Raw genomic sequence first — 20,584 nt, 5'->3', positions numbered from 1 at the left:
CATTCAATGGACGCGCCGGGTCGTGCAAACGATGCCAATTGTCCCTAGGCCATAGGTATATAGTAGTCATTAAAGACGTGAGCATGTAAATATTTGTCGATGGCCTAGATATTCCGTCTTGGCAGCCGATGAGGCTCGCCCGCAAAGCATTACCTTCTGCATCATGGCACCACAAAATGTGTCCATCGAGCACCCTCCCACATACGCAGAGGTCGTCGGCTGTTCACAAAGTCAGCAAGAGTCCAGAGTCAGCCATTCACCTTCAGAACAGAACTTTGGAATCGACAGTACCGATGCACAGAAGAAGCATTGGGATAACGAGGCGGGAGGCCCTTGCAGCAACGCCCTTCATGGGATCGAACCTCATCAGGCGCATATTCTTCCTACCTACGACGAGGTAGCGGCGCAAGAATCCGGACTTACCGATGACTTACCGTACGAGAATGCTTCCAACACCTTTGACCACACATTGCAGGCTAGCAACGCATCTCAGAACGTAAATGAGAAGCCATCGAAACGATACCGCCGCCTTCATCGTGCTGAAGAGGTAGCCAGCAGTCTGTTTGCGACGGCAGTGCTAGCGGCCGTCTTCATCGGGTTCGTCTAGCCCATGCATTGGTACTCGGAGCGTGCGTACACATTACAAGGCTCGAGAATCGGTCTGACCATGTTTATTCAGATCGACAAAAAGACGTCACAGCGAATGCGATATGCGTTGCCATCATCGAGGATAAGCCATCGTGGCGATTGTGGAGCGTTCATACTCCGTTGTATGCCAACCGGTTCGCAGGAAGTACCACTTGTGTCTAAGCAGGGTCGATGACAGAGGCATACTAGTCAGTGCCATTTCGGCAGCTTGATAGGCAGTTGAGGACTGAGCTGGGAGGTTTGGCGAGGGATGACTTATAAAGCACACAAAAGTACCATCAAAGAAGCCACACGCCCGTATCTGAGATCCTGGTACTTATCATGGCCTCGACGTGACTAACTGCTGACGCATCGTGCCGAACACGCAGCTTTGTCTTGGCCAGTCAGGTGCCAGAGCCCGTCTGAGTTGGTGCGTTGTAGGGTACCGTCTCGAAGCACAGGTACCAGTAGCGCTTTAATATCAGTCCAGTGATCGTCGCCGCAGGCTCAGGGTCCTGGAAAGAGCCAGGCCCAACCTGCCTTTGCTGTGCTTGGGTACAAGCAGCTGCTCTATCAGGCACGTGGCATGTAAACCTGTCCCGAGCTTGAAGCCGTGCATGGCTTGGGTATCGGATCAGGCAATTCGAAGAGTGGAGCTCAGTGAGTCTAGTAGCAGCGAGATTGTCCGGAACAAGTAAGTGAAGGTGTGCTGGCATTCGTCCTTCGTCCCACCAGTCGTTTCCGAAAGCCCCGCGAGGCACAGCTCTACGCCTGCCTCGCAAACACCTCGAGCAGAGAAGGAGCGATGGACAGATGATTGAGTCGCTCCTATACATCATGTCCCGTATCATGCCAGGCAGGAACTTCCTCTCAACTGCCGGACCCAATGAGCAGGAGGGCTGTCGCGGCGAACTTGAAGTATCATTCTCATGTGGGCGTTGGCTGCGTCGTAACTTCTCATAATGTTCCTTCACCTTGTGAACCGAGACTTTGAAGTCGGCACTTGGATTTTCGACATTGCCGTCGTTGCTTCTGTCGATCTGGACTACCTTCACGCTGAGCATGGTCATGCGTCGTCATGATGCACTCTATCGACGAGTTCGATCATGGAACTTCGTGAGGTGCCTTCGAGTCGCAAGCACGTACCGCGAGTAGCTGATACCGCTCTGCAGTTCTCGAGGCTACCGTTACCTGCCTCGCAGCCGTAGTATTTCTGCCAGTCGTCGCTGGAGGTCTACGTTCAGCGTCGAGACCACTGACAGAGTGTAGCTGGTCGGAGCTACCGGTATCTATGCGACTCGAGTGCCCGATCGCCGAGCACGAGCTGCGAGCAGAAAACAGCTCACATCTATGCAGTATGGATACGGTAGTAAGAGCAAAGCTCGAGAAAATAAGCTTGTGATCCCGCGCCGGTTGCCACCGCCGGCGGATAACAGACTCTGGGGACAGGGTTTCCACAAGATTTCGCCCCCCCACCAAACCCCCAATCTGCCACCCGTAAATGCACCCGGAGGACCGCCTAACTGCAGCTAAACTTGATTCGACAGGTGGACTAGTACGCTAGTAGGGCCTGGTTTTCTGGGACTCGAACCTCACCCTTCACCTTGGGTGATCTCCCGGTACACGATTCTCTTCTCCATCGACGCGGCTCGATGTCTGCTTAGACAGCGATGACCCTGCTCTGCAAAACATGCAGACTGGGTCTGATGAAGAAGACGATGATGATGCATCGAGAGCCGTGGTCATAGCACCGAAGAACAGGAGCGAGAAGAGCCGAGCTCTGAGCAGGACTGCCCACCAAAAGCGAAGAGACCATCATGCGCTTGTAGCATGGCGGTCTCGAAACAAGGACGAGTCAGACGAAGAGGTCTATGAGCAGATTGTTCGACTGCAGGCGCCACAGACGTTCCTCGATGATGGCCGAGACGATCCTTTCTCGGTACTGCCCACCTCATTGCCAGGCGACATGGTTGCGGATATCCTGAGGAAGCGTGCGTCCTACATGTCTGCGCTGTCACTGCTGACGATTGCGCAGATGATCTGTTCATGCCTGCCCTGGTATGCGCTATGCCCAATGACCTGGCTGGGCCTAAGTTCACGGACGAGATGATGCGGATGGCATTCCATAGTGAGGCTATGCTGCACGGCATTTTCTTTGCAACGATAACGTTCGATCGAATCATCAGAGCCGAGCAGGAGCAGTCCGACTTGGAGTTGAGACTCCAGACGCTTGCCGTACAACACCTGCGCCAGCAACTGTCTGACCCACGCACCGCGGTTGATGCAGCTAATATCTGGCCAATCGTGATCTTCAGCTACCTTGACTCTAAGCTTGCCTTGAGGACAGGCAGACTGCCAAATCGAGTCAGTGCGTTCCAGGAGCTGCAGTCTTTGCACATACTAGGTCGGATGTCGACAAGCAAGATGCACCGACAGGGTCTTGCAAATCTCGTTCAGCAGCTGGGTGGGCTACAGGCTGTAACACCTGTCGGTATGGCGAGTATGATCACTTTGTGAGTGCGACTTATACCGCCCCATGTATAGTGCTGATTCGATAGTGGTCATCTTATGGATCAAACGAAAGCGTTCAGCCGACCATTCATGCCGTATTTGCCTTTCTCGCGTTCGAACGAGTTCCTGGTTGGCGAAAGCTTGTCAGTCACCGCTGCGGAGCGAGCAACATCGCAAGCATCCCTGCCGCACTTAGGCAACTCCTTTCTGGCGCTATGGAAAGGTACAGAAGACCCCATGGTCATGGCTCTCCTTCAAGTCATCAGAAACATATGCGACTACACGTTACTGGTAGAGAACCACATGCAAGGTTTTCCGAATCAGCGGCCGCCGATCACCATCGTCGACGCGAGAAATTACACTCAGCACTGTCTGTTGTCCCTGCCATCTCTACAGGATTCAGAGAGCTACGGCATGTCAGAATACGAGTCAGAATACGACGAGCATTACGAACCTTGCCGGTACGCATGTATGATATATAATCTGCTGGTGGTCTGGCCGACGCCACCAGTCGTTGGTCTGTACGAGAGGGCAGCAATTCGGCTACGACGCAGTCTATTGGGACTTCGTCCGTCACCCACCAGCAGCAAGGAGCTACTAGTATGGATGATCGCCATGGGTGCAATCGTCAGTATTGGCACACCCCACAGGACGTGGTTTGTTGGCGTGCTGGCCGAGCTTGTGAATGACCTCAAGCTCAATACTTCTCAAGACTTCATCGATCTGTTGTCAGGCTACCTTTGGCACCCCAAGACCAATACAGTCGATGGCATCAGCTTGTGGACGGAATTGAAGAAGGTCAAACTGGGAGGGACATCTGCGCCTAAAGAATCAGCTCCGGAAGATCTCGAGACGACTTGATGATCAGATGATTGGCGAAGCTTTCATGCCTACGACTTGTAGCCACCCTGACATGGTGACTACCCTGAAGACAGCGGTGAAGTGTATTCACCAAACAAGCTCGGTTCCATCGTAACTCATGAACTTGCCGGACACAGTGTCCCTGCTCGCCCCGTCGATCACACTCAGCACTCCCGTCACACTTTGCTCAATCGTCAGTGGCGGCTTGCCAGGGTAGCTCCACGCGTCCGCAGCAAATTGACCCCCTTCCGTCTGAACCCAGCCTGGATGTACAGCAACACTGACGAGCCCTTCCTTTTGGAGTTCAAGATGCAAGCGCTTGACGATCCAGTTTAGCGCAGCTTTGCTCGGACCGTACGCACCACCACTGAACGGCTCTTGTGCTCCGATGCTACCAACGGACGAAGTAATGGCGATGGACTTTGGCTGGGCGGACGCCTGCAACAGCGGCCAGAAGGCTTGGAAGAGCATCAGTTGAGCAGTGCTGTTAGCCTGGAAGTGCGACTGCATTTCTCCCGATGTTGTGGTCAAGGACGGGCCCATCGACGAGATAATCGCAGCGGACGAGATCAGTACATCAATGTGTGTGATATGCTTTGCGAGACTGTCCTGGAGGGCATCACGAGCGACTTGTGGGCTCGTGACGGTGGCCAGGTCCAAGAAGATGATGTAGAGCTTGCTGTTGGTGCCCACGGAGGTCTTCGAAATCTCGGACTCTAGCTGCGAAGCTGATGTCTTGTTACGGACTGATGCTATCACAGTCGTGGACGGGCGGGACAACAGCGCCGTGACAAGTCCGAGCGCAATGCCTGGGGGTGATGGTCAGTCTGAGTTGCATGAGACAAGGACTGCATTCCTCACCTCGATTGCCTCCCGTGATCAAGTACGTGGTGTTCTTCTGTGTGTCAGACATTGTGAGTAGATTCAAGAAAGGTAGTGATGCGACGGTTGCAGAAACCTGCAGCGTCAAATGGCCACTTATATATGCAGCGGCGCTCCGTCAACTGACTTGATCTTCCAATCATTGCGTGCTTTCCGCAGGGGCTGCAGCCTGGTTTACGATGCTCGGCATCGATCTTGGCCGCACAAAAGTCACCGAGCACATATCGGGCAATCACGATGAAGTCTCGGGTCGAAACCGGTCTCGTTGAACGATCCTTTTGGCAACTCGTACTGCCGCAAGGTCCGGCTTCTTGCTAGAGTGTTCTCGGCATCGGGTATGAGCTTCACAGAACACAGATTGAAGTCCTGTGGTCGTCTGCCAGATTAGTAGTGATAGAAAAGCAGAGCTTGGCTCGTGGTGGCCTTAATCTACTAGAACTGTAGTACGGCCACACGTCAAGCTAAATTCAACGCGCCAAGAACGCCCAGAGCCTTCGAGGACGACAGACATAGTATGACTTTATTCGCGCTGCATACCAATATCGAGATCTTCAAAGCGACTTGTACTCGCTGCTTAGCGGCAGCAGCCCAGAAACTCCCCTGACAAGAAGCTAGGGAAATTGTGGTGTGACGTCCTGGGGAACAGTCTCGGCACCCTGCTGTCAGCTTGTTACTCGGTCCAGGGCAACAGGTCTTCCGGCCGTACGTTTGAATGAATCACACATCATGTCACCTTCGGTCGATTTAGCAGACAGGACCGACAGACCTGCCAGCGAGGCGATACCATCGCGGAAATTTGGCGAGAGGCAAGTTCCTTCACTAGAGGTGCTGAAGGAGCTCACCGCCCGAAACCCAGTTTCATATCCGCTGTCCACAGAAGTCATCAAGAAGATTCCTGTGTACGACCTAGCAAAATATGACATTGATGAGGGAGCTGTGTACGATCTGACAAAACATGACATCGAGGACGAACCTATGGAGGATCTTTCCGAGCGCTTGATGGATGAGTGGCACCACATCATTCTGTCTGGCCCCGGAGTATACATACTCAGGAACTTTGTTCGTAACCCCAGCCTCATCAGAAAGGTGAACAAGGTCTTCGACAGGATCATCGACGCCGAGCGGGAGGCCTCCAAGGGCGATCATTTCGCAGCGAAAGGGCATAACAGCCGAATCTGGAACTCGTTCCAGAAGCATGCCGAACAAGACCCTGAATCGTTCGTGCAATACTATTCCAATCCTTGGTTGGCAAAGGTTTGTAAATCATGGCTCGGCCCGATGTACCAAGTGACAGCACAAGTCAACATTGTCCACCCGGGATGCACGCCTCAAACCGTGCACCGAGACTATCATCTTGGATTTCAGAACGATACGTGTAGTCGAGCTTTCCCAAAGACAATGCATATTGCTAGTCAGCATCTCACCCTGCAAGGAGCAATCGCGCACTCGAATATGCCATCAGAGAGCGGCCCCACTCGCTTTCTACCATTCTCTCAGGTGCTCGAGGATGGCTTCCTTGCATACCGTCAGCGCGACTTCGCCACATATTTTGACGAGAATTGGGTGTCAGCACCTCTCTTGGAGGGCGATGCTGTCTTCTTCAATCCCCTCTTGTTTCACGCAGCCGGCAAGAATGACACCACAGATATACAGCGAAGTGCCAACCTCCTTCAGATCAGCTCAGCATTTGGTCGGACGATGGAATCGATCGATACAGTGGGCATCATTAAGAAGACACTACCATATATCATCAAGATGCATCGGGATGAGGACGGAGACTTCGAACTCAGTCCAGAAGTTGCGGCAGTAGTCCACGCAGTCGCTGCGGGCTACGCTTTCCCAACAAACCTCGATCGGCGACTTCCTCAAGAGCACAGTCGGACACCAGAGAGCGAACAGGAGCTACTTTGGAAAGCTATAGGTGCAGGATGGAGTGAAGATCGCATCATGTCGCAGCTACGGCAAATGAAACGCGAGTCAAGCTCACTGACAAAACTCAACTAACTGGCAGGTGTCAAGCAGATCAAGTCGACTTGAGTTTCGCATGTCTACACTTGTGAGCCGGAGGCAAGATGGGTGGCAAAATGACATAAAGCACCTTCCCGGGAAGGAGTGGTGCTGCCGAGGTCCCATCATGTTTGCGCTCTCTGGACTTTGGCAGGCGTTGCCTTGTTGTCAGCCGAAGGCCACCTCACGCGTGTCGGCCTTAAGACAGCTGAAACCTGACAGTGCCCATCACAGTCCTTGTAATCAGTCCTCGTATGACCCATAGCCTCTGACGGGATCTGGCCACGGAAGTCTGAAAAAAATGCGGCATGAACAACAACACTTTTCTGTCGAGCTAGCAGCACACAATCGGACGCTGGAAGTCTATCATTTTCCAGGATTTCCGTCAACATCAGACTGCTTGTCTCCCGCTTGATTTTTCTCAATCACCAGACCAGGACAGGCTTAATCACCGAACCATCGTGCATGCCATGCAGCACCGCCTCGAAGTCCTCCGCCTTGAAGAACTTGACCAGCTTCTCGAGAGGTAACTTCCCCTCCCTCCACCACCGAATCAGCAACGGCACCATATCCGCCGCATTCGAATCTCCAAGAACGTTGTTACTAAGCGTCTTTGACCTCCTCATCATCTCAGCATTCGGCAAAGACACGGATTCCGTAGGAGGCGCCACACCGACCACCGCAACGTGTCCTCGATGTCCCACAGCAAGCACAGCTTGTTCCGCGATCTTTGTGACTCCAGACGTCTCTAGCGCGTACGCGATCCTCAAACCTGCAGTCACCTCCTTGATCTTCTTTGCGAGTTCGTCCAACGATATTCCCGTCGTATCAACACATGCGTCGCGCCCAACTCCTTGGCCAACTCCAGCCTCGACTTCACCCGATCGACCACGACAATAGCCTTCGCGCCCCTCGCCTTCGCCGCCATGACCCCTCCCAGACCCACGCCGCCTAGTCCCGTAACCAACACCACATCCCTTTCCCCAACCTTGAGAACATTCTGCATATTCCCCGCGCCAGTCATGATCCCACAACCCAGCGGCGCTAATAACTTCAACTCCTCCTCCGTCTCCACCATTCGACTCACATTTACCACACTGACCTCGTTCACAAGTGTCCGTGCCGCAAAAGAGCTCTGTCCAAAATACTTCCCCCGAACCTTCTCCTCGCCATTCTGAAACATCCCTTCTATCGGTGCCACATTCTGTGGACTGAATTCTTCGCACCACGCTTTACTCTTGCCATACTTACACAACTCACACGCGTCACAATACGAGTAGCTCAACAAGACCTTATCGCCTGGCTTCGCCACAGTCACTCCCTCGCCGACAGCCTCAACGATCCCAGCGCCCTCATGGCCCAGAACGACGGGATAGTTGGCATACGGTGGAGGAGCGGAAGAGACGACGAGGTCGGTGTGGCAGATCCCCGTGGCGAGGACGCGGATTTGGAGTTCTTTGGGGGCAGGGCTGCGGGGGAGGGTGAGGGTTTTGGAGGCGAATTTCCAGCTTGGTGTTGGGACGCCGGAGGCGGTGAAGGTCGGGGGATGGCAGATTATGGCGGAGAAGGGTTCGTTTGGGGAGGTTGCCATTGTTGCTGTGTAGGTGTTGGAATCAGAGTGGGTGGGTGGGAGCGGCAGTGGTGCTTTCGTTTTATGTGAGATTGCGTGTTAGGGTGGTCGTGCTTGAATCGAGGAACAGAGTGCAAAGTGGGTTTCTGGTACGAGGGGTCCGTTGCGAGGAAGCTTTCACATTGTACTTATACCTCGCGAGTGCTGTGCGGTTAGGGCCTAGAAAAATAAGCACAAGCTTCGAGACGAGCCTTCTTGATTTCCAACTGCGGCGGCCGCCATCGTAAAGCTCGGGGACCCGTGAATTGTTTGCTCAACGCGGAGCATGACTGCGCCGTGCAGTTGACCGAACGATACCTACCTAAGCTGGTATGAGTTCTGCAATGCCTTACGAAAGTCCTGTCTCAGCGGTGTAGCCTGCACCTTAACCATAGCCGCCACCCACCACGCTCTGTCTCAGCTACTCTTCTTCTTGCGAGTCAGAGCGGGGCAGGCGGCCGTTTTTGCTGCCAAGATGCGGGACCTGGGGACCTCGTAGCAAGTAGATGCGACGGTATGTGAATATGATTGCCTTGAGACTCATCTGTTACGACTCAGTACCTGGTTACGTACGACCTCGGGTCTTGGGACGACATAAGCTCTGGTCTAACATCGCGCCGGTGGAGTGGCAAGTCAGGAGTTAGAGGGAGTTTGACATGGACTCCGGGCTTTGTCCTTGAAAGGCGGAGGATTTCCAGATTGGAAAGACGTGGAGAAAGCGACCTTGGGACGCACCTGTCGTGAACAAGTCAGCGTACACAATCGACAACTGCATGTTTGACAATGAATCTCGATTGGTGGATAGCTCAGCAACGTTTGATGCCGAGGTAGTGTGCTAAGCGGAGGTACACGACATGCGCGTGGGTGTGCATCTGTTTCTGGCCTGCCCAGGTGCCCAAATGACGTCGGGGACCTAGGGCTGACATCCTGCCTCTTTTGCCCTGCGCTTTACATGCAATGTTAAACACATGTAGCGACTCTTACGAGGCTCGGACGCCTCATACGTCCACTGATGCGCTTAAGGTGACGTTGGTCGCTTGCACTATACTGGTAATTACAAGGGCATGCCACATGGAGTTGATCCACATTGTAGATTAGTATACGGTGCCAGATACAGCCCGCCTCGCAACACTACTGCATCACAGGGGCCGCGCCCCAAAAGTCCCAGCCCTGATCAAGCTCTATACTACCATTGAATCCGCCCGTACTGAACGGAAACGCTCCTGTCTGGAAGGGAAATCCTTGCGCACTGCTCATACCCATCTGGTCTGGTGTGTTCGTGAATGCCTGCGGCGTAAAGCCCGAGCTCTCACCACTCGAATTTGTGGTTGGCCAATCACCAGGAGGAAAAGCCATCATTGGGTCGAATTGCACAAATGGGTCATCTTCGGGCCATGGCTGACCTAGACCTGGAGCAACATAGTCTGTGCCTGCCCAATCAGGTGGCTTGGATGCCAGACTGTTCGTTCGGTCGAGGTTCGAAGTCACTGGCGACGGTAACGTCGAGCTCGTGGAAGCCAATGATGGAGGAGTTGGGAGGCCAGTGTTCTGATTCATTGGAGGGGCAGACCTTGGAGGCTTGTCGCTAGGCTTGGGATATGTGCCTGGCTTGATGGGGACGAACTGCTTGCCTGCACCGATTGTGATTGTGCCGAAATATGGTATGGATACCTGGCATGTGGCACGTTCCATTTCTTCGGCAGAGCAGGCCTTGGCCATTTCTGGGGTCATGTGCCGGACCCGAGCAATCATCTCGAGTGCTTGGGCTGACTGTGCAGCTACAACGCCGCCGACCTCTTCTGCAGCGCCGCGAAGCAGAGATATTGTCAGATCAATCAACTCTGAATCGCGCTGATCTTGCTCCAAGTCGGGCTGTAGTGCTGTTGCGAGTTGCCGATGTTGGGTGGAATATCCGCACAAGTTGAGAACGAGTAGCATCGCAGCAGTGAACGTCTGGAAGTCCAGCAACTTGCAGATGTACGGCCCAACGGCAGTGTTCACCCGCAGAGCTTCGTAGTACCGAATCATGCCTCGAGCACCGTCCAAAGCCTGCGTGTGGGAGTACTGATACCGCTTGTCGTGCGCATTATGTGGCCGTAGCATGAACGGCATGTGAAGTAGTACTTTGACTTGATGATGGAAGAATTGTGCTTGTAATCGATCGAAGTGGTCTTCCACGAGCTGACCTGGGATCATTTCTGTGGTCCACCATGAAGGATCCTGGGCAGCAGCAAGATCATCCAGCTGCCGGTCCAGGGCCAGCGTGGCCGAATATGCCATCGGAGTGACCGACTGATTGCGATCGACTACGCGACCCACAAGCTCCAGCATATGTTGGATGTAGTTTTCTGCATCGTTGATTTTTAAGGAGCCTTCGTTATGCATGTAAGGCGTGCAGAAGGCGTCAGGCACTGAGTAAGGTAGACCGAGAACTAGTGACATGAATCGATCGCCAAGAACCAGGTGTGTCCAGATGCTGACCTGTCGTTTGTAGTCATTGCTCGTCTTGTCAGGGTGATTGGCTAGCCGATGGAAGCCTAGGAGTTGGGCGAAGCTGATTGCGCGAGTATAGAGAAGCCAGGCTCGCCGAGGGCGGCCCATATTGACCTGATACTTCGCCTCAAGAGCCATGCATTCGATACCTTCGACCGTGGCGGCAATTTCGTCGTCGCAAACAACCAGCTTGTTTACCGTCGAGACATACTTCTCGATAAATTGTGATCGAGTATCTTTCAGCTGTAGCCGTTTCCAGTCGAAGCCGTTGGGCATCTGGTGTATGCTGATGGCTAAGCAAAGCATGATCTTCGCGATTTCTGCCGGCTTGTCTGATCTCAACGAATGAGAGACCGATTGCTTATATGTCTCACACCTGCGATCCGTGATCTGTGGGAACATTTTGCGCCAGATTGTCCACCACTCTCCCGAAGACTCCAGTATAATATCAAGATCATGCGGAGATGGCAGCAGCTGATTCAGTGCTGCGATGACAGTTTTTGACTTGTTGTACTGTGACCGAGACATGGCTGGCGCTGAGTCCTTGCGGCTGATGACGGCATTGTCGAACAGTGACAAAGCAGGCGCTTCATCTCGAAGGCCTCCTGGCAAGTATATCGACTCCTCTGCTGCCGGAGATGTCGGTGCGGCGCCAGTCTTGAGACTCTTGAGAACTTCTGCGGCCTGCGCATCTACCTGAGTGCGGTCAATCGTTGGGCTCTCCCCATTCTGGCCCTCTGGTAGGCGATTCAAGACATTTTTGACAAGATCTTCAAGCTGCGTCACTCTCTCTCGCAAGCTGTACGAGGATTGCTCTGCTGCGGTCTGCTGTGCATATGTCTGTATGTCGCCATGCTCTTGATCGATACAGGTCGAGCCCCGGGCGTAGCATTCATTGCAGATGGCGGTCCTTCCGACCTCAAATGTACACTTGATCTTTCTCCTCCTACATTCCAGACAGCTCTTAGTCCCCTCTGTTGCGTCCGTTAGATTGCACATGTATACGTAGGTTCATCGTGTACGTACTCCGCATCTTCTTGCGTGGGGGACCCTGACTATGATCATGCGGTCCCTCGTTCGCTGCCGGCGAAGTAGAGTTACTCATTGTGTGCGACATTCCCACGGCCTCTTCCAGCACAGCGGCCCCCCTAGCAGCAGCTTGGATACGAATCTCGGTCTCGTAGGACGATGCGCACTCGAACTCAGCCGTTGCTGGTAATGTGAAGAGGACGAAGGCCTGAAATGCGGTGCTTACGTTAGGGAGAGTACGATGGGAGAGAGACGGGCTTGGACGGCGCCTTTCCGAATTTGGTCTTGTTCTTGGTCGCAACTTCTCGTTCTACTTCCACGGTGGCGAGGTTGTGGCAACTGCATTCAATGGTGCCAGACTCGCATCGTAATTATCAATTTGATTGCCAAGGTGCAATGTCATAACGCCGCATTGTTGCCTTCGGCAATAAGTGACAACTGATCGTCAATTCCATGCTAGGACATTCCAGGGACAGGACACTCGTCCGAATTTTCGTCCCCGGTACAGGACTGTCCTGACTCGACTCCTTGATGACTGGGAGTTTGGGACACGTGCAATCACAGACGGGCAAACCTGGGATGTGCTCAGCTGTGACGTTCTCCATGCTTTATGCTTTCAGCATGCTCCCCAACGTGTACTGTCGTCAAGAGAGCTGATCAGGTAGCAGCGGTATTCAGAGCGCCTTTGCACCTCCCCACATATGCCCGAAGGTCTTCGAATTGGACCCTTGCGGCTTATTGCGAAGGCCGTTGGAGTTGCCATTTTAGGCAAGCTGCGGGGGCAGCGCTTTTGTAGTATATATACCTTTGACCGCCAAATCTGCGCCTGAAATGGCGTCGAAATCGACACACATTCCTTCAACCTGGTCGGGAGGATGGCCGAGCGGTTATGGCGGTGAGCTCTCACCCCTGAAGCAACTTCAGGAACTTCATAACTGATTCATTCTCTCATAGTGGGACTCAAGCGTACAGCTTAAATCCTAGCTCACTAGATTTCTCATGGGGCAACCCGCGTGGGTTCGAATCCCACTCTCTTCATTGCTTTTTGCGACAGCGAGGAGCTGTGCGGCGTCGAGGGAGGTTGTAGAATGGTGTAGGAGTTGTTTTTGGTCATATCGAATCGTGTGGGATGGGAATTGCTTTGCCAAGACCCCGAAAATGGAAAGTCTTGGCATTGACTTGTTCCAGGCAGTGACTGCTTCGTAATGGCAAGACACCCAGTCCATGGGTTCGCAGGCAGCGTACAGCGACATGCTCTAGTTCACTCAGAGTCTCAGTAAGCTCTCGTGGCCATGCACTGACAGTATTCTCATGTAAGCGTGTGTATGTCTGTCCCAAAATATCTGTGCTTGCTGTTGACTATACATATCGCCATTCATAGCACTCACTCATCATTCGCTCTAGCACGACAGCCGCTGCAACTGGCCCATAAGCAAGCACGTAATCCCTTCAGTACACTATCATGACCGAACCACTCACAACCAGTTCTGCCCTCTCATCCGCCGCCCCTCCCTCTCCCCCTTATACAACCCTCTCTTACTCGTCGGCACCGCCATCCCCACAAGTCCACTCATCAGCTGGAATAGCAGCCTCCACCCCATCAATGACATTCACCGTCCTCCGCCCATCCTCCTCCCTGACTCCATCCTTCGCCGCCCTAATCACCTCTGTCATCCCCGCGCACCCCAACAAAATCGTATCCGCGCCCCTCGCCGCCAGCGCCCGCGCACAGTGCGCCACCCGCTTGTTCACTTCCTGTCCCGCGCTGCTCCCCTTCGCATCGAGGTCTAGCACACCAAGTTGTGTGGCCTCCGACCCAACGTAGAAATGCGACAACCCATACGCCTCCACGGCGTCCTCCTGCTTAAACTTCGACCGCAAACTCGTACTCACGATCCCGAACCGCGCACCCAACATGCGCGCCACGTACAGACTCGCCTCCATGATCCCGATAACAGGCACGTCATACGCTTCCCGCAACGCATCGATCAGCGGATGCGCAGAGTAGCACGCCACGATCAACCCGTCAAAGTTCTGAATCGTCTCCCCATTAGGCGCGGCGTGCTTAGCGAGGTCGCGCAGGCAGGCTTCAGTAGACATGATCGCGTCAGTAGCGGATTCGATCGCCAGCGGGGAAGGGTAGGGCGCCGTGTACCCGGTGAGTTCGACGTTGGCGGGGAGGGAGGGCCGGACGTGCACGAGCATGTTGTCGGTCATGCTGCGTGTGGAGTTGGGGTTGATGAGGAGGATTTGCGCGGGGCGCGATCGAGGTGGGGCGGAGATGGGGGTGCTGAAGGGAGACTTTGCGGTTGTTGGGCGCGATGGGGTGGTTGTGTTCATGGTCGAGCGGGAGGTTGGACGGGATGTGGTTGGTTGCAGAGCAGCGCCGTTGGAGGGGGAGACATAGCCCGAGTGTTGAGGTTGTAGTGGCGGCCCATCGGTATTGGTGTTGGGATGGTACTGGTTGTATTGACTGGATTGACCGGCGGTGCTGCTACGAGAGCGGGAGTGGTTCTGTTGGTGATCCACAAATGGATTTGGGGCGGGTGAAATGGGAGATTGTCCTGAACCTGCTTCGACAGGTGACGGGAAATTTGCGCTCGAAAAGCGAGTGCTGAAGTTGGTAGGTTGTTGGTTATTGCTCTGTGGTCGATTCAAGGGCGCGCCCGCGCCATACTGAGGTGTCGATGCTGTTGGCTGTCCACCGTACTGGGAGGGTTGCTGTGCGGAGGATTGGCGGCTCTGCTGATGTTGTTGCTGCTGGACCGGGTCTGGCGATGGTGACGGCGAGCCGCCTGGGCGAAGAGCCATCGGGTGCGGGTCTGACATTTCAAGATTTGGTTGCGTCCCGAGTCTGTGGGACGTTTGCACTTCTTCGGCAAGCCGAGGCTTCTGTATCGATCAAACCTTGAAATCTGGCGCTATGTTGTGAAAGCACAAACGGCGGCTATAGAGTAGTGTGTAGTTGTATACTGGGCGATCCGGATGGTGCGTCTCAACACCAGTCTGCTCCGTGTCCAATATTGCAATATGCTCGAGCGCGGAGCAAGAAATGAAGAACGGACAAGAAGTTGGCGACGATGATGCAGCTATTTATAAATGCCAAGATTGCCTTATCGGAGCTCGATGCGATTCAGAGACAGCAATTTCAGGGGGCCGAAAGAAGGTTTGCCAGGAACACGAGACATCGTACCGTACAATGCACAGGTTGTTTCTCCTTGCCGTCTACATTTTCGATTCGTCATGCACGCATTCGCCTTGACCATATTCTTGGACAAATAAAGCGGTCGCTGCTGGGTGACACTTGGATAACAACGTTCGATGACGCTTCTACGAGAACGTCAAGCTGTCAATCCGCCTACAAAAGCTCCGGCTCCTTAACCCCAGTCTGCTCAACCAATATCCCGTAAGCCTCCGTCCTGCGATGCCTCTCAAAGGCAAACACCTTCCCCTTCCCCCGTTTACACAAATCTAAATCACATTCCCACACAAACAGCTCATCGTCCTCCGTCTTCGCCTCAACTACAATCGCCCCGTCCGGATCTACAATACAGCTCCCTGGGATCAACGGGTACTTCCCATCTTCCAATCCGCACTTTGCCACATTAACGCTCCAGCAAGCGTTGGTGTAGCTGCCATGCTGTACGGACAGCTTGTGGTGGAAGATGGCTTCCTCCTTGACCTGCTCCTTCGTCTGATTCTTGGGGTTCGTTCCCAGCAGCTCGGGTGCCCAGCCTGTGGTGTTGTAGCCCTCGAGGACGAGCTCGGCGCCCTGCAGGCCATATGCGCGCCAGGCTTCCGCCCAGCGGCGATCGTTGCAAATCATCATGCCGACGATTGGGTCGCCGCGACCGATAGTGTCCGCACTGTTGGCTTCCTGGCCGGAGGACTTGGTGGCTGCGTTTTCAACGAGGCCTGGGACGCGAAACGCCTTGAAGCCGAGATTGCCTGGCGCGAAGTACCGCTTCTCAAGCTGGTTCGTGGCGTCCTTGCGCTCGTATGGCTCGAATGTGCCAGGTAGGTGGACTTTACGGTACTTGCCGACGATCTTGTCTGCCTTGGCGGAATAGTAGATCGCGGTGTTGAAGTGCTTGTGAGGCGTCAAGGTTGGGTCTGCGCATTCAGCGTATCCTATGCTGACATCGATGCCGTACTCTCGGGCTTTGTCGAAGAGTGGCTTCATGTTGAGTGCTTTTGTCGGGTCACCTTCCACCTCCTGTTCGAAGAATGTCTCCAACTCATCCGGATCTTGGATCAGGTGGCGTGGGAAAAACGAGGTAAGTGCGATCTCTGGGAAGACAATCAACTTGACGTTCTTGGATTTTGCCTCGTCCATCAACTTGAAGCAACGGTCAAGCACATCTGATCTGGGTGTTGTCATGTCAATGGGACCAAGCTGAGCGCCAGCAACAACGATCTTGCGTGACGGCGTGGTGCCATTCGCGCCATTCGCGCCATTCGCGCCATTTGTTCCGTTGGGCGCCATAGCGAATTTTCACTGCCGTAAAATCTTTCTGCGTCAGACGGGACAGACACACATGGCTTCTTAGGCTATATCAACGATATCTTAAGGTGGGCAGATTGGGACATCCCACGTTGGAGATGGACCACGCTCTTGTCCGCCATCTGGAGATAGGCGCAGGTCGGTCACCATACCGAGTCTTTATCATTATCTAGGATATGTCCCGAGCTGCTCGATTGGCAGGTACGATAGGTGCCGCGAATGTACTGTAGTTCGCGAATTCATGCTTCCGGAAGGATCGAATCGGCCGACAGCAGGTGCAGCGACTCTACATCATATCAGGTACGGGGAAGGACAAACCGCCTCCGATTGCCTCGAACTCCACCATCATGACAACGTCAACTTGAACTCGAGGTGATACCAAATTGAGTCACAATTTGCACCTCAAATCAATTCGATATCATGGCCGAATACCTGGACATCATGTGAGCCATACAACTTGACCTGACCATCCCGTCGCCATCACCACCATGATCCTCCTCCAAGCCGCCTACACCACTACGCTCCTCACTCTCCTCTACCTGGTTATCAGATCCATCTACCGTCTGTCGCCAGCCCACTCCCTCTCCCGCATCCCAGGCCCCTTCCTGCCGCGCCTGTCATCCCTCTGGCTCGTCTACCACGCCTGGATCGGCGACGAGTGTACCGCCGTTCACAAGCTGCACCAGAAGTACGGTCCTATCGTCCGCACGGGTCCATCTTCCGTCGACATTGCGGATGGAGAGGCTCTTCAAACGACCTATGTAGACAGAAGCGGCTTCCGCAAAGCCTCCTTCTATCGCAACTTCGACATCGACGGCCACGCCTCGATCTTCTCGGAGCTAGACAACGCTCCGAGAGCAGCGAGGGCGAAAGCAGTAGCCGCGCTGTTCAGTACCGCTGATCTACGACAAGGGCAAGGGGTTATCGACAGCTGCATCACCCAATGGATAGATCGGATACGCGCGGCTGCTCGTTCAGGTCGGCCTGTCAATGTGCTTGACCTCGCACGGTCACTGGCTGTGGATGTTGTATCGTCTTACCTTTTCGGGAAGCAGTACGGTGGGTTGACTCAGCCCAACGACGCTCAAAGCGAAGGACACGAAGAGCTTTCGGCAAGTGGGATGGTCAACAGCTTCGTCGCCGTCGGCCGCTACTGGTATCTGCCCACCTGGGCATTCAATTGGCTTGCGTGGGCGGAGTCAAAGCTGTATCCGGACTGGAAGGTCTTCGAGAGCATTGGCGTTGTGGATGCTTTTGTGGAGGAAGTCGTCGATACGACTGTGTCCGAGAAACAACAGGGGAAGGCAACGTACCAAGGAAAATTGCTCGACGCGGGCTTCAACGTCAGCGAAGTCAAGGCGCAGTGCAAAGATTTGATGTTCGCCGGCACCGACAGCACGGGCATGAACCTGGCGACGATTCTGTTCATGCTTGCAAAGCACCCTGAGACATACACTCGCCTGTGCTCTGAGCTCAAAACCCACCCACCAGACACGACCGACATTCAATCCCTGCCCTACCTCCGCGGCGTCATCAGAGAAGGCCTGAGGATATCCATGGCCAACCCCTCCCGTCTCCCGCGCGTCGTCCCCAGAGGCGGCTGGACCTTCAAGGGCACATATTTCCCGGATGGCACAGAGGTGTCTTGCACACCATTCGAACTACACTTCAACCCGACCACCTTCCCCGATCCACACGAATTCAGACCCGAGCGGTGGCTAAACCCAACAGACGAGATGAGTCGCGACGCGATCCCCTGGGGCCTCGGTCTGCGACAGTGCATCGCGCGCAACCTCGCGACCTGGGAGTTGTACGCTGCTGTGCCTGCAGCAGTGAGGGCCGATGTTCTCAATGGCGCAACGTGCTGTCACGACAAGATCGAGATTCTGGAGTGGTTCAACTCGAAGGTTATGGATGAGAAGATCGAGTTGGTCTGGGCATCATTATGATCAGACTGACTGTGAGCAGCGCAAACAGGCGTGGTAGCTAGCTCTTCCGAGAAGATAGTGAAAAGATAGTGAACTAGGCGCTTGTCAATTTGGACCCGGAGACCTAGCACAATGACACCTGCGCAGCTTTACGCTTCCTTGATAGTATAGTCATGCGTCGCTTCCTCTCAGATGGCTTCCATGGAGCGTACTGGTAGCCAGGGCTGTCGATAGCATGCTGCTTCTTGATCTTCTGTGCGTGCGCTTGACGTCCACTCATCCATCCGCTGCTATGGCAGCGCCGCCAAGGGCTCATACGTAGTCGATTGGGACAGCGCGCCTGCTCTCCCAACCAACCATTAATTACCGAAACAACCGCCTCCCACCCAACCTCCTCACACAACCCCCCGGAACGCCCAACAGCGCATGCGCACTCCCCTGATCCCCCGCCGAAAAGCCCTCTCCCGTAGCCCTATACCGCCTCAACGCCTCCCTCAAATGATCCGGCAGTAACCCTCCCCGATGCGGATTCGGGATATACTCCTTCACCTCCCTCTCTAGCCGCGCGATATCTCTGGTAACGAGCACTCTGTCCTTGTCGTCCATGCGTACTGCGCCTTCCTCTTTCTCCCGCTCAATGACCGCCTTCAGGCGCGCCAACTCCTCTACCCTCCACGCTTTCTCCACTTCCCGGGTCTCGTCGTACGCCTGCGCGAACTCCTGTTGAACGACCCGCGCCCCCTCCACGATCCCACCCAAGAACAGTTTCCCCGTGAACCCGATACTCAACACGACCTTCTCATTCGCGCTCTGGCTCATCACGGCATTCACGATCCTCCTGACGGTCTTCTTCTCCAGCCTCATCCCTCTGAACGCTTCATAGCGCTGCTCTGCATCACCTGTGAGGGTCGATGCAAGGCGGCGTTCTCGTTGTTGGAGGAGTTTGTCGGCTTCGAACTCGTCGGCCAGGGCGAGGGCGTTTTCTTCGTCGGACCCTTCTTCGTCTGAATCGTCTTCATCCTCATTGGGTTCGTCGTCGCCATCCTCACCCGCGGGGGCGCTGATTACTGATTTCGCGGTTCGGCCGCGGCCGGTTGGGCGTGGTCTGCCTGCTCCGCCGGTCTGCGAGGCCGTACCCTCCGGCTCCCGCGAAGGTATACGGCCTTTGTCCTTCTTAGGGCGGCCTCGGCCTCTTACACTGCTGCCGCCACCGGGTAGTCTCGACGAAGTACCGCTGAACGCACTCCCTGTCTCTGATCTAGCGGAGACGGCGGAGCGACTGGTGTCGATGGCGGATGAGTTGAGGTGTGCGGCAGGGAAGGACGTTTGGCGCAGAGGGTGTAATTTGGCGCGTTTGGCTGCGGCCGCGGAGACGGTGCTCGATATCGAAGGGCGCTTTCTGGGGTTCGGGAGGGAGGAGGTTGTTGGCGGGGGCGGGGAGAATGCCATTGTGGTGTGCGTGTGGTGGGTGGGTTGGGTGGTGCGGTGTAGGCTAATATGATCGTGTTGCGTTACGAATATGAGAGGTTTGAGTCGCAGAGGCGTAAGTGAGGGTGTGAATGTTGCGGCCGCGCGAGGTCTAGTGGAGCCTCACAAGCATCGAGTCGTACGTAACATCTTAACCTGCACTTCGCAATAAATGTAAAGATGTTCTGAAAATGTCAATGAGTTCGAAGAAACTCGATATCCATCGAGGAAGTAGCGAAGGAGCGCGAATGAATCATTTGGAGATCCAAAGCCTAAGCGGCAATAACCGGTTAGGCGCAATTCAGGCGACGCCAGCGGTAAGGTTCCCCCAATTTCGCCTGGCAGTTGCCTTGCTTCAGGCAAGATTCAGACCAACGTGTATAAGGAGAGGCGATCGCATCGACACTTCGCTCAAACAGCAAGAAGAGGGAAGGGGTGCTTGTGTATCTTGTTGCCGCCATGGAAGAGTGCTCATGAGTATTAGAAGCTGACCATTATGATACTTATATGAAGCAGAGCTCAGCTAGGTCATGACTGTTTAGCATGAGACCAGCGTATCAGCCTTCGGTATCGTTATTCACGGCCTCGTCTGCCGGCTATGGATATGTAAATGAACGACATTGCCAGCACAAGCACCAACACCACCCTGACCCCGTTCATCACTGC

The 20,584-nt window shown here is 54.4% G+C and overlaps 10 protein-coding genes across 10 annotated transcripts; 4 read left to right on the top strand and 6 right to left on the bottom strand.

Annotated features, from left to right (window-relative positions):
* Nucleotides 1-163: 163 nt before the first annotated feature.
* Nucleotides 164-607, top strand: AB675_5536 (uncharacterized protein; the record flags this gene model as incomplete). The annotated part of the gene is made up of 1 exon (XM_018145754.1): nt 164-607. The coding sequence occupies one exon, from the start codon at nt 164-166 to the stop codon at nt 605-607; it is 444 nt and encodes a 147-aa protein (XP_018001765.1).
* Nucleotides 608-2,317: 1,710 nt separating this feature from the next.
* AB675_5535 (uncharacterized protein) lies at nt 2,318-3,999 on the top strand (the record flags this gene model as incomplete). Its single annotated transcript, XM_018145753.1, has 3 exons — nt 2,318-2,618; nt 2,663-3,140; nt 3,186-3,999. The coding sequence occupies 3 exons, from the start codon at nt 2,318-2,320 to the stop codon at nt 3,997-3,999; spliced, it is 1,593 nt and encodes a 530-aa protein (XP_018002139.1).
* Nucleotides 4,000-4,086: 87 nt separating this feature from the next.
* Nucleotides 4,087-4,912, bottom strand: AB675_5534 (putative oxido; the record flags this gene model as incomplete). Its single annotated transcript, XM_018145752.1, has 2 exons — nt 4,087-4,808; nt 4,861-4,912. The coding sequence occupies 2 exons, from the start codon at nt 4,910-4,912 to the stop codon at nt 4,087-4,089; spliced, it is 774 nt and encodes a 257-aa protein (XP_018001881.1).
* Nucleotides 4,913-5,607: 695 nt separating this feature from the next.
* Nucleotides 5,608-6,885, top strand: AB675_5533 (uncharacterized protein; the record flags this gene model as incomplete). Its single annotated transcript, XM_018145751.1, has 1 exon — nt 5,608-6,885. One exon carries the CDS (start codon nt 5,608-5,610, stop codon nt 6,883-6,885), a length of 1,278 nt encoding a protein of 425 aa, XP_018001859.1.
* A 428-nt stretch (nt 6,886-7,313) lies between these two features.
* AB675_5532 (Aryl-alcohol dehydrogenase) lies at nt 7,314-8,479 on the bottom strand (the record flags this gene model as incomplete). Its single annotated transcript, XM_018145750.1, has 2 exons — nt 7,314-7,682; nt 7,724-8,479. The coding sequence occupies 2 exons, from the start codon at nt 8,477-8,479 to the stop codon at nt 7,314-7,316; spliced, it is 1,125 nt and encodes a 374-aa protein (XP_018001984.1).
* Nucleotides 8,480-9,628: 1,149 nt separating this feature from the next.
* AB675_5531 (uncharacterized protein) lies at nt 9,629-12,095 on the bottom strand (the record flags this gene model as incomplete). Its single annotated transcript, XM_018145749.1, has 2 exons — nt 9,629-11,964; nt 12,017-12,095. 2 exons carry the CDS (start codon nt 12,093-12,095, stop codon nt 9,629-9,631), a joined length of 2,415 nt encoding a protein of 804 aa, XP_018002096.1.
* Nucleotides 12,096-13,555: 1,460 nt separating this feature from the next.
* AB675_5530 (uncharacterized protein) lies at nt 13,556-14,830 on the bottom strand (the record flags this gene model as incomplete). Its single annotated transcript, XM_018145748.1, has 1 exon — nt 13,556-14,830. One exon carries the CDS (start codon nt 14,828-14,830, stop codon nt 13,556-13,558), a length of 1,275 nt encoding a protein of 424 aa, XP_018001757.1.
* Nucleotides 14,831-15,377: 547 nt separating this feature from the next.
* Nucleotides 15,378-16,505, bottom strand: AB675_5529 (N-carbamoyl-D-amino acid hydrolase; the record flags this gene model as incomplete). The annotated part of the gene is made up of 1 exon (XM_018145746.1): nt 15,378-16,505. One exon carries the CDS (start codon nt 16,503-16,505, stop codon nt 15,378-15,380), a length of 1,128 nt encoding a protein of 375 aa, XP_018001869.1.
* Nucleotides 16,506-17,011: 506 nt separating this feature from the next.
* On the top strand, nt 17,012-18,472 carry AB675_5528 (Pisatin demethylase; the record flags this gene model as incomplete). Its single annotated transcript, XM_018145745.1, has 1 exon — nt 17,012-18,472. The coding sequence occupies one exon, from the start codon at nt 17,012-17,014 to the stop codon at nt 18,470-18,472; it is 1,461 nt and encodes a 486-aa protein (XP_018002130.1).
* A 342-nt stretch (nt 18,473-18,814) lies between these two features.
* Nucleotides 18,815-19,900, bottom strand: AB675_5527 (uncharacterized protein; the record flags this gene model as incomplete). Its single annotated transcript, XM_018145744.1, has 1 exon — nt 18,815-19,900. One exon carries the CDS (start codon nt 19,898-19,900, stop codon nt 18,815-18,817), a length of 1,086 nt encoding a protein of 361 aa, XP_018002021.1.
* Nucleotides 19,901-20,584: the final 684 nt, after the last annotated feature.

Source organism: Cyphellophora attinorum, assembly GCF_001299255.1.
Source record: "Cyphellophora attinorum strain CBS 131958 chromosome Unknown Contig8, whole genome shotgun sequence".
In the NCBI taxonomy this organism is placed as follows: Eukaryota; Fungi; Ascomycota; class Eurotiomycetes; order Chaetothyriales; family Cyphellophoraceae; genus Cyphellophora; species Cyphellophora attinorum.
This window is presented reverse-complemented; position numbering and strand designations above follow the sequence as displayed.